The sequence below is a fragment of the Hevea brasiliensis genome, chromosome 17 (genome assembly GCF_030052815.1).
Source record: "Hevea brasiliensis isolate MT/VB/25A 57/8 chromosome 17, ASM3005281v1, whole genome shotgun sequence".
Taxonomy (NCBI): domain Eukaryota; kingdom Viridiplantae; phylum Streptophyta; class Magnoliopsida; order Malpighiales; family Euphorbiaceae; genus Hevea; species Hevea brasiliensis.
In genome coordinates, this window is record NC_079509.1 from 2,018,471 (window position 1) to 2,031,423 (window position 12,953).

At 30.7% G+C, this 12,953-nt stretch overlaps 1 protein-coding gene across 5 annotated transcripts; it reads right to left on the reverse strand.

Moving 5' to 3' along the window:
* Positions 1-40: 40 nt before the first annotated feature.
* Positions 41-5,445, reverse strand: LOC110639225 (AP2-like ethylene-responsive transcription factor PLT2). Of its 5 annotated transcripts, none has more exons than XM_058140047.1 (10): positions 5,100-5,445; positions 4,698-4,836; positions 2,784-2,984; positions 2,317-2,695; positions 2,110-2,192; positions 1,802-1,890; positions 1,644-1,717; positions 1,342-1,392; positions 1,201-1,277; positions 41-1,054 (listed from the first exon to the last, which is right to left on the reverse strand). In XM_058140047.1, exons 3-10 carry the CDS (start codon positions 2,920-2,922, stop codon positions 321-323), a joined length of 1,626 nt encoding a protein of 541 aa, XP_057996030.1. In that variant the 5' UTR covers positions 2,923-2,984; positions 4,698-4,836; positions 5,100-5,445; the 3' UTR covers positions 41-320. The 5 variants fall into 5 exon arrangements, with proteins under 5 accessions (XP_057996030.1, XP_057996028.1, XP_057996027.1 ...); XM_058140045.1 differs by having other exon boundaries at positions 4,698-4,864; XM_058140044.1 differs by lacking the exon at positions 4,698-4,836.
* Between the last annotated feature and the right edge of the window lie 7,508 nt (positions 5,446-12,953).

The following is a 12,953-nucleotide window of genomic DNA, read 5'->3' on the forward strand; positions in this document are numbered from 1 at the left end:
AGAAATTTAAAAAAAAAATATATATATATATATATAGCAATTAAAAAAGAGAAATCTCTTACATGTTAACACTTAAAGAAGATGAATATTTCTGCATACAAAATTTGGGTCGTATTTGCACCCACATATTAAAAACCCTAAGCTTATCCCTCACCAACAATAAATAACAAAATTAAAAATTGGCCTTCTTCACCTTATCAAAGAAGGCCTACCTCTTTAGGGTTTTCAGTTTAAAATCATCATCTCCTGTTACCCAATCTAAACATTAAAAAACGTATTAAATATTGCCCCTTTTCGATATTAATTAGCTAATTTTTCAATTAATCATTCCACATTGTGAAAAGCCCTGGATTTGACCCCTGAACTGAGTCTCCAGACCAGCTGCCGTAGCTAGCTGAAGGCATATCATAATCCACCTTAACAAAAGCGACTTCCTCAGCAGATCCCACTACATTAGACCCTGAAGAATTTGAAGCAATACCCAGTCCATTTCCCAGATATCCACCGCTATAACTCCCACTAGAACTTCCATTGTTCTCCATAATAGATGATGAAGAGCCCATGTTGAATAGCCCATGAAGCAAAGCTGGATTGTTTTGTATATAGCTGTTGTAAAACTGAGGGTTTTGGCTTGATTGTTGCAAGTAATTAGTCCCAGCTGATTGCTGGTGCAAGTGAAGCTGTGTCTGAAGGAAATTTTGGTGAAACGAAGCATCTTGGGCGTACTGGGAAATGTCTTGGTTTTGAAGGGTTAGTAATGGTTGGGGCTGCTCAAAAGGTGCTTGCGTTAAAGAGTAAGCTTGTAGCCTGCTTGAGCTTGAGCTTCCATATTGAAAACCTGAGCCTAGAGCGATCATTTCCTCTCTTTTTCTTGATGATTCAATTGCTTGAGCCTCCTTCAACCTCTTGGCCGCTCCTCCCCCAATCGGTAAAGTATTGCTTTCAAGAATGCTCTTAACATCATATCGATTCATGTCGAAGTTGGTCACTGCATTCAACCCTCTGAACTTTATTGCGGCTATATCATAAGCTTCTGCAGCCTCCTCCTCAGTACCTGCATGATTAATTTACTAGTTTGATATTATTAACTGAGCAATGCAAAAGAATGTTCTTTAGAGAAGGCAAAGAATTTGAGTTATTTGTATGCTATGTTCAAAGATAACATAGAGAAGCGTTCATGGTGAAAAATCAATAACTTACTAAAAGTTCCAAGGTAAAGATCCTTGTTTCCTGCAACTCTACCAATCCTCGCTTGCCATCTTCCATGTTGATGATGCCTGCTCAAAGATAATGATATTTGAGAGAGAGAGAGAGAGATGCTATATTTATTCATAATGTTACCTTGTAACTCCTCGATACATGGATGCACCCCTAGAGAAGCCACTACTTTTCCTGTAGTTTATCAATAAATAAGTTAAGCTCAAGTTCAACGCTAAAAGAAACCATTAATGCAAGTAGAACGTTAGCTCAAACTTATTATCTGATTAATATACATAAACTTCTCCAACAATTTCATCAGTAAGCAACAAGGGATATGGGATAGTCGTCCTTTTTAATAATAATCTCGATATGGGATAGTCGTCCTTTTTAATAATAATCTTTATCTGCTTATCTAGAAAAATGGGATAGAATTTATCATTTACCTTCTAATGGATGCCACAAACTCTTGTCTGGTCATATGCTTCATCTCCTCTAATTCCTTCTCATAGTTGCTGATCTAAAAGAAATAAAAGACGGTCTCCTTGGCATTTTTCATGTTGTTAATTTTTAGCTTTATTGCGTTTTAGGACAAGAAACTCACTGGGAAATTGGTGGTGGTAGATGTTCCCCAATACTTAAGAGCTGCCAGATCGTAAGCCCTTGCAGCTTTTTCTTCTTTGTCATAACCCCCTGGTCACACAAAATCATAAGATAATTATTTGAACTCTTATAAATATAATATAAAAAGATATGAATAAAGTAGAATTTAATCTCACTTACCTAAATAGACTACAAGCAAAATTACGAAACCCAAAATGGTGATGCAAATAGAGAGAAAAAGAGTCAGTACTACATTAAATTTATCTGAATTCATTATCAATAATAATAAAAAAAATCCATATTGAATACCTTGTCGTCCTTTCCTAGACTGGCCTTCCCTTCTACAGCTATTGTCCCACAGATGAGCTTCATACCTTCCTGTCCACCGATGTCTACATTTCGAAAATTATCCATTTCAAAATCCTAAGTGGATACATATTAAGTTCATTGTATGAATTAGAAGGAAAAAAAACTAAAAATAAATAATTAATTATCAATGTATCGAATGAACTCCACCTTGTTACACCACGAAAGATGGAAGTTCTCTGTCCAAATGTATCTAAGGTCCTCCTTGGGGTGGCGGCCTCAACGGTGTTAGTACTAGTATCGCCGCTGGTTTCACAGGTAGAAGAAACCTTGCCACTAGCACCACCCATAGACAATGTTAATGACTGTAAATTATTGGCATTTTCCGGAAACTCATAGTTGCCAGAGGCGGCTAGTACAGTGTTTTGCACCGGCACCAAGCTATTGCCAGGAAACATGTAGTCAGAAACATTAGCCTGAATTTCATTGAAGGCCACAAGATCTGATTGATTCTCGGATTTGGTCACACCAAGAAAGTCTGCAACTTTTGGAACTTCACTGCCGCCTTGGGTGTTGATGAGACTCCACTCTGAAAAATCATATAACAAAGAAAAAAAAATGAACCAGATATTAGGTAGAGAGAGGAGAGAGAGAGAGAGCTAGGGAGAGAAATATACCTTGGGTTTGGAATGGGTTGTCCAAGTTTTCCGTGACTAACCCTAGAGAAAACTGTTGAGGGTGAGGGGCATGTAAATGGTTTGGCAAAGAAGAATGAGTGGGAGAAAGGGGAAAAGAAAGCCAGTTGTTTGAATTCATGAAGCCCTTGCTTCTTTGAGAATGACCCTATATTATTTCTCCTTCAACAGATCAAATGTATCCTGCATGTAACAAAATCACACATTCAAAATAGGAAGAATATCTAGATATATAGAGGAAAAATCAATGCATAGAACACGGGTGTCTATTGGATTTACAGATTTAGGTTTGTACCAGGACTAGGGTTTGCAGCAGCAGTTAGCTCTCTATCCCACTCCCTCTCCCCTTCTCTCTCTGTCTCTCTCTCCCCCTAAATTTTTTTACCTATGTGGAGATTATGTTAAGAAAGGCTGAGAGGAGAAAGGAGGAGGAGGAAGGAGAAAGGTATAAAGAAGTTAAAATGAACCTCTCTCTCTCTCTCTCAGTCACAGAGAGAGACACAAATCAACCAAATTGTTCCTTCGAGATTACCCCTTTTGCACTGGTCATTTTAATCTTTCTTAACCTAAACGCCATTTTCCAATAGTTGAAAACCAAGTCATCATCATAGTATAATAATACATTAAACTAGATTATCTATATATAAATAAGGACACGAGTGTGATGATCATGTATTAATTAAACTAGACTAGTATATAATCATTTCAGCTCCTTTCAGTCTCTGTATTGAGACAAACCCACAATTCCAACTGGAAAAATCCAACTAATACCTCTCCTTCTCCCTCTCTCTATATAAAAAAATCTCTCCATCTCTCCCCCACTTGGCTTATTGGAACTCTCGTCCTCGTTCATTGCAATATATGACTCCCCAAAGCCCAGCATTCCTACACTCTGCAAATCACATCTTAGTCTAAATATCGACCACTCTACGTAAAGTTACCGACCTCTCTCTCTCTCTCTCTGTCTCTCTCTCTCTCATCTTCAGTAAACTAAGATTCAGTATATATATATATATATATAATAAGAAGATCAAACCCATAAACCATGGAAGATATCCCTTCTCTCTCAAATGGGTTCTCATCAAAAACCAAATTTGTAGATCCCCGAGTCCCTGCATGTGTTGAAGATGCATTTGTACGGACAGGAAGTTTTTTAATGTAAAAATCCGACATTAAATATTAAAAATACCAGGGAGAGGAATGAGAACTAAGAACTGCCTCCACACATTCAAAATAGGGCCACACGTTCTGCTCAGTATAAAAATATTTGATTCAAAAGAAATTAAGAAATTCTCTTTCAAGGATTTCGTTTGGTTCCCCAAGTAGAAATCTGTTGACCACCTAATTGATCTTCGTGCAGGTCAAAAGTTAAAAAACTATTCATTAAAATAACTTCTCAGTCATGTCCTATTCCTATAGTTCGGCAATATCTAATACTACATCTTATAATTATTAAAGCCATCAATAAAATAATCAAAATGCTTAAAAATTCCTACTTGAGCTAAATTATACCCACGAAATATATAAATTGATGATTATTGAAGGAGATGGAAGTATGAAAAAGTTTTTCCAGTCAGCATGTGTATTATAGTGACTGTATCCATGTCAGTACGATCTTTATCTTTGTTTTTTGGTTCATATGCATGCTTATGTGTAAACGAGTGCAAATATCTATAATGTAAATATTAAAGAGGGCTACACCTGACAAGAATTTGGCAGTTCAGGACATTCAGAATTGGATATACCCAATCGCTGCCAGGGAAACTTTGTTTACATCATTAATTTAGAAACTGATCGAACTGCTCAGATTTCTAGGTTTCAGACTTTCTGATAATAAAGAATCAGAAACAAGACATATATAGTTTTTACAATCAAAACAAAGGAAAAAATCATCACCTGCCATTGTTGATATGACACAGTTCCCCCAAAATTCTTAAACATATTAAAATATATATACAAGACTACGTTGACTGAAGTGCACCACGATAAGGGGCAGGACCCACGTCTCTCGCTTCTCTCTTCAAGCTTTTCGACTCTAAAAAACTACAAAAATATTCAGAATCCTACAAACCAAAATACACTAACTTCTCAATAGGGAGATCATTTATGATAAGATGAAAACATTTAAAAAAAAAAAAAAGAAATGGACGAAGAAGAAGAAATTTTCTCATCCAGAAATGGAAAAAGAAAAAGAAAAAGAAAAGCTGTCTTCATTATAAGTAATACCAGAAAGAGAAGATCGAGAACTTGCAAAAAGAGTAAAAATAAAAGAATTAAAGAAAAGAAACATTTACTTACGAGCCAATTCAGTAACCAAACAAGAATCTCCCTCTCTATCTCTCTGTGTGTGTCTCTCTCTCGCAGTATTCTTGAAAAGCGTGGATAGAGGAGAAGGAATTAGCCACCGGCCATTTGCTGTAAATTCATTTAATCAGAGGGTCACGTCGTTTCAAATATTACGGCCAAATGCATAGGAATGTGACTGACACGTGTCAGTTTTGCTTTTCGGCTTCCTTCAAAAGTTGCATGCCTGGGCCGATTATCCGGTTTGCATGCTTGCCAAAAATAAAACACAAAAAGGAAGCAACTTTGACCATACTATGACCCATGATCACGGTGACCTTTCTTCATTATTGCTATATTGCCCTTCACTTCTTAACCCCTAATTCACCCTGTTACTTATGTCATCTCATTAACCTAATTAACAAAGTTTTGATTCATGGAAAATGCTAATCACGTTATCCACGAATATACTGATTTAAATGTAAATCTTGATGAATTGCCCATCAACGAAAATAATGCATAATTTTGGACTTTTGTTTGAATCTGATATATATATATATATACATATATATAGTATTTACCGAACATTAAAAATATAAGCGGGATTCAACATTTCATTAAAACGCGAATTGATGTATATATAATTCCTAATGTTGGATGGCTATGATAAAATATATGCTTGAATTAGTGTGCAAAGTGCGAAGACCATGTATTGTATCCTTGATTCATGTAAAAAAAATGATGAAGAGGGAAATGTTAGGTAATTAAAAGGAGGAATAGGGGTATTCTGGGGCAAAGTAGGTCACGAGAACCCAGAGGAAAGTTTGAGAATTTCCAAGAGGTGGGAGGAAACGCCGGGAAAGTGATCGTGTCGCCTCGAAACGAAGGACTTAGAAAGGCAAATGTATCTGGAGGAACCCTTGTTTTCTTCTCGAACACATATAAACCCTATTAGGGTTAGGGTTAGGGTTGTTTTGGAACATCATATAGATGCCAGCCCAACAACTGTGCAAAACATGAAAAAAAGGAATTGAAAATTCATAAAATAAGCATATTGGACTGCTTATACGCATTTGTAATAAATGGGCTGTAAACATGTTGGAATGAGGAATGACTTCATAAACTCTGTCTTCTTCTCGCTTTGCTCCTCGTAACTTTTTACTTGCATTTTTTTTTTTTGTTTTTTAACCTTAACATCATTTTTTTTTTCTCATCAACATTTGATTAGTAATATTACAATTCAGTTTTTAATTTCATGTATTATAAATATTAAATATTCATTTAGTGATATTATTTTGTATAACTATTGTATATATAATTGGTAGATTTTCATTGTTGTTTCATCATTATAAGGGATATTTATAAGTGACATTTTTTATTTATTTTATTTAAATTTAAATTTAAAATTTTACTATTTTAAAAATAATTGCAATACTTGATAGGTATATTGCATTTGTCCATGAAAGCAACCATATCAATTGAAGCAGAAGGCTTCAACATGTCCAGTGAGCATCTAGCACCTGCCAGGGAAATTAAAACTATGAATAGTTGGCTTCTTCCAATTATCTAGGCTTCCTTTCCATGTTCTTGAATTCCGCTATCAGCCGCACCCTTAATGATGCGTTAATGTAAGCGTCGTTTAAGCTTCATAAGATTCGTAACTCTTTCGGTAGCCAAGAACAGGTATAACATTATCCAGTAGGTACATCTTGTACATATATGTTCAATCTAGACATTCTTATTATTTTGATCATGAAATGGGATTGAATAAAATAACAAATCAAATTAAATTGGGTTCGGATATGGAAAGTTTGAGCTCGTATGAGAATGAGCTTATGAACTGTTAAATTAGGTTTTTGCATTCTATATATACAATTTAATTAATTCTGCAAATATCTCGGTATAAATATCTAATTTAACAGTTATTAATCTCATTTTTATATGAGTTTGAATTTATATTAAATACATTCAATTAAATTACAAATGTTATTTATGCAGAAATTAGTCTTTATAATGAGAATTAATTAATTTAATTACTTAATTGCACTGTGTTTTAGTAAACCTAAACGATAAGTATAGTATTAGAAATTCAACGGATTTCCCAAAGCATGGGTAACCTTTAAATTTTGTGTAGTGTATGGAATATAAAATTAAGGTGAAAAATCTGATTGTAGAGTAATTAATTAATGAGACGTCCACATATAAGGCATGTGCTTGACATTATCTTGTTTTATGCGACAAAGAAGCATAAAATAACATAGTTAATTAGTTTTAAGAGTTGAATTGTTTATTATAAGTATCAGAGAATTGGAGAGAGAGAGAGAGAGAGAGAGAGAGAGAGTTGATTCGATGGGATTTTTGCCACATGAACCTCAACGTTCGGATCTTAGAAGGATTTGGTTTATTGTACCAATTAAGATATGTTATAAAACAAAGTGACCTTAATCATTCTTACCCTATTAAGGCCATGTATACAAATAATTAATCCACTTTTATGTTTAATTTTAATTAAATTTTAAATTTAATATTTACAATATTAAAATATTTTTCCCCTTTTCTTGACTTGGAGGGACTGGAAATTATTAGTCCACTGCTCGGGACTTGCTTGGATTTTATTGGGCTAGCTTTTACTGGGGCTTAAGATGAGGGTTTATGGTAGACAATTTTGAGCTCAACTACAAGATCCATTGGGTTTCCAATGACCCAGATCATCTAATCGCACCCAATTCTATTAACGAAAAGATAAAGGTAATCATATCCTTTTAAAAAAAAAGAAAGTAATCATAAGAATTAAAATTTGCATCAATTAATGTAATAAATACAAGCAATACTTTGAACAGGATAATATATCATCACGACAATATATGTATGAAGTGATTATTTTGATAAAAATTGGCAATCTGCGCAATCGTTTGCAATGATAATATACTTGAATTCCTTCATGTCATTGATGTCCAAAACAATCATTCTAATAATTAAATACACCACAAAGAAAAAGGAAAAAGATGTAGAGAGATTTAATTCTATGGAAACAAAAAGGACAAGAAAACTAAACTGCACCATCCTTCTTTCTTTTTTCTTTCTTAATGTCAGGTTGTGGCATCAGTACCCCGGTACAAAGTTATTATAAGCTGTCCTCCATTATGAAATTGGAGAGAATATATAGTGGATACTGCGGGCTATAGCCACCACCCAGCATGCACATAACCATGGCTAGCTCTGAACAATTCTCAATTATGAAAAAGGATGCAAAGATCTATACGTATTTGTGATATGATAGATCAAAGCATGCCTACATCCCCATAATCAAAAGGCTGCAAAAGATATTGCAATGATAAATAAGTAAATAATAGGAATTTAATATATAAATAAATAAAATAAGCATTATTGGCTATAATTGTTGCGATGATAATGAATTATATATTTTTAAATATTTAATTCCATTTAATTTTATTTAAGTAGTATGTATAGTATTGAATTCGAGAAAAGTTTAAAATTGATAATAATTAATATATATTTTGACTTCAAATAGTATTCAAATTTTATAATTTTATTTATAAATTTTCAAATATTATATTTAAAAATAAAATTAATATTTATAATATTATTAAATTTTAAACATAAATTATTGAGAAAAATATTTTTTATATAAATCATTGATTAAATATATAAAATTAATAATACATTTTGAATAATATATATACCATATATATGAAAAAATATATATGTTTATAATTAAATTTGAAATATATTTAAATAATAACATTCTTAAATAAATTTATATCTAAGTATTATAAATTTTATTATTATTCTATTTAATATTAAACAATAGATGAATGGGTTGGGTCCTTGTGGCAACTATATATGTATATGGTGCCTCCATTCTATGCAAAATAATAAAAGTAATGTAAATGCAAGGTGTCCACTTTAACCATTATTGAAGGAGCCTCATCTCCGAGTACTCCAAAAATAAGTTTTCATTCATTAATAATTTTTCCTATCATGGGGTATCTATATTGGCATTTATACTTTCTATACACTTAAAAAAAAAAAAAATCTAAGACCAAATTATGTGTTTGATATAAGTTTAAAAAGTTAAGAATTATTTATTATTTTGTAAATTTTAATTTTTAATGTGGTAGTTATTAATCTAATAAATAAATATTAATATTTAAAAAATATTTAATTTATAAATCGATTAAATTTACTTATAAATATGAAGTTATACATATATTAGTATTTATTTGAAATTATAAATTTAAAAAAAAACTTAAAATAAATCAAAAGTTATAAGTAAGAGAACCTTACTTATAACTTATCTATTTAATTTAAAACTAGATTTTATCAAGTAAAATACTATATTATCCTAATAATTTTAAAAAATATCAATATTATTTTCATTTTGACAATCACGACATTCAATGATATATCTTTTTTTTTGTCATTTTGATAAATTAAGTTCTTTTTAATCACTTTTTAACTAAGCACTTAAACTATTTAAAAATTAATTTTAAATAATTTTATTAAATAATTAATTACTTAATTTTAAATTAACTTATAAGTTAAAAAATATATTTTAAATTAAAATTTTAAAACAAGTAATCAAGTCTAACATTTTCTTAATATTTAAAGAGAGGATAACTATTAATTAAATTAAAAATTAACCTAATTTTTTTAAACATCAAAACAATATTAAATTAAAAGTTACGATAATAATATTATCCATGGATACCAAACACCCATAAATTGTAAGTTAAAATTTTGCTACCATCTCCATTCAATAACTAACCATCAAAGTTAATCATATTATTTTATCTAAAGCCTTTGTTAATTACATATACATTAATGTTATTTTTTAGGAAAACCTTTGAAATCAACCTTGGACTTAATTATTTAATTATCCACATCTCATGTGCATGCTTACATACGAGTTCAAGATAAAAACTAATTAAAAGCATCGTAATTAACCTTTTATATATATATATAGTTGGTGAAATCATGGCCGACAAGGGCATCATCAAAATATATGAACCTTTTCCTTTAAAGTACATATGTTCCTAACTTTGACATGGGTGATGGAATATAATTAGTACTAGTTCTTTTTTTTACCTTTCCCTCATCTCTGAGCTTAGGTGGAAGCTTACATTTCTCCCACCAAATGATGGCAGACAGGAACATTTGTTTTATATATATATATATATATATATATATAGAGAAGAGGGAGAGGGCCTGTTTTAAAAATTTCTTGGTGGGGTTATTATGTTTCGAAAACAGGCCCTAAACATAGACTAAAAGAAAACAGTGCTAAAGATTTTGTCTAACCTAAAATTGTTATGTATGGGGTTAGGTGTGTGGATTTTTTTTAAAGAATTACTTATATGAATATAAACTTATCTAATTAAGAATTGATACATTATTAACTAATATTTATTAAAAAAATTTTGATTTTAAAAAATAATAAATTCTAAAGCCATCATGCTTCCTTTCTCTTTCTCTTGATCATTATAGCTTACCTAATAACATTTAATCTTATTGAGCAAGGTTAATTTAATTAGTAATAAAGTATGATATTTTAATTAATTAATTAATTATAATTTGATTTTTAAATATATCAAAATGGTATGAAAAATAGATTTTTAATATATATAAACTAATTTGAAAATAATAAAAAAAACTAAAAAAATAATAACATTGAACCAACCTTAAAGCTAAATATGCAATGATAGTTATAGGAATAGCCAATATATTGTCCATGACATGGCCTACAACCTCACGTGGCAACTGGGGGTGGCTTAATTTTAAGTAAACAATATATCCCTTAAGCATCTATGGGAATATACAAATTAGCAATTAAGCTTGTTAGGCACCGATTAACTTTGATCTAAATATAAAAATAATTAGTCTACTCATTGCTTTTAAGGAATTTTGACAAACCACAATACCAACCCAATTTGAGTTATTATTATTATTATTATTAATTTTTCCTTAAAAAGAAAAAAAAAAAGGAAAATTAAAGTTGAGCTGATATGGTATACACGTGAACAAGCACTGAAGGTGATATGATATTTCTTTTCAGTTTATAATTTGGATCATTCTAATATCAATAATGGACGATAAATATATTATAGCATTAAGCACTAAAGGACAAAATTCGCATTCTTTAATTTCATTTCTCCTTTTTCTGACTTTATATGCATGAGTAATTCTTCTTTTTTTTTACTGTTTTATATATTTATTAATATATAATGGCAAAAATATAATCCATTATCGAATGGGGACATAATTTTATATATACATATTGACAAATTAATGGTGAATTAATTAATTAATGGACCCATTGATCATCTACCAAGCATCTTGAAGCATGCAATTGTGAATTGTAACAATCAACATTAAAAGAGACGTGTGATAAGACAATTTCAATTTCTTTGATTTCTCCATTGTCGGGGCCTTATTAAACACCACACCAGAAAATGCTTCTTAATTATTATTTTTTTTCCTTATAATATCTTCGTTTTAATTAATCATAAATTTTAAATAATAATTTAAATTTTTTTAATTTTTAATTAATAATAATGGGTAGACACATGCACATGCATACACCCAAAACATTTAAAGATGAGAGGCTCCACCCCAGATAATTAAATATTTTCACTGCAAAGCAATTACGAGCTATTTAGCTAGGATGGTGAAGCAATTGAAAAGGATAAATGGTTATTAGTGAAGCTTTCTGCCTGGTTGTTTTCCGTCTCAGTTTTAAGAAAATTAAAATTTATTTGGAATCCTTCTAAGACTAGACATCATCCAAACGTGAAGTATTAATTAAGATTTGGATGGGCAATATAAGAGAATCGAACCCAATTCAGTTGAGGCATCGATCAATAATAATTAGGTTTTGGTAGATGATGTTATTAGGGGTTTGATCTACCAGCATTACCTAAAATCATCAACCCCAATCACCTTATATAATTAATTGGATTACGTGATTTAGCTAATAAGATTTCAAACTAATCCCACTTTAGTTAATACTCTTAATTAATTCTATCCACTTTACAAGTTATAAAAAAACATTCTAATTCCCTTAGATCATGGAAGCCCCCATGTGCCTCAACGTAACCCTTGAGACCATTTCTTCTTCTATTGTCTTTTGTTTTTGTCTCTGAGGACTTACTTGCATTTTTCTTTACTCCATACACGTGTGTTTCTTTTTTTTTTTTTTTTTCCTTTATCTTTTTTGCCTTTTTAATGGATAAATTAATTGATATGCCCACTTTAACTAACAACTCATTACACTTAAGACCATATGGCTACCATTAAGTATGATTCCAATTCTAATTATCTGTTGAATTATGCTAAATTATAGGTATCAATAATATTAAAATTTCTTAATTATTTACATTACCATGAAATAAAATATTAAATAAGTTATTTATTTAATTTCATTATCATTCATTCACTCACTATGATATGAATTAATAAAAATGTAACCATTAACCATTATTGTCAAATACATTCTCTCCACTCACAACTGAGAAAAAATAAATCAAGTCAATAGCATCATATATATATATATATATATATATATATATATATTAAATTTGTATTCTTAATCTTCATCTTATTTCATTATGAAATTAAATTCAAAAAACTACTAAAAGGATTGGTATGGTCTATTAGAAAAGCGTGCAAATTAGGCCATGACGTAGCAAAAAATTTGTTTTCCCAAATTAGCCTTGTTGCTGGGGAGCTTCATACTGACAGATTTTGTACAAAATAGTAAATGCGTCTAGAATCAACTCCGTCACTATTTCACTTACGGACAAAACACAAGAACAGAATTTGTACCGATTATAAAAGGCCAAAACTCAA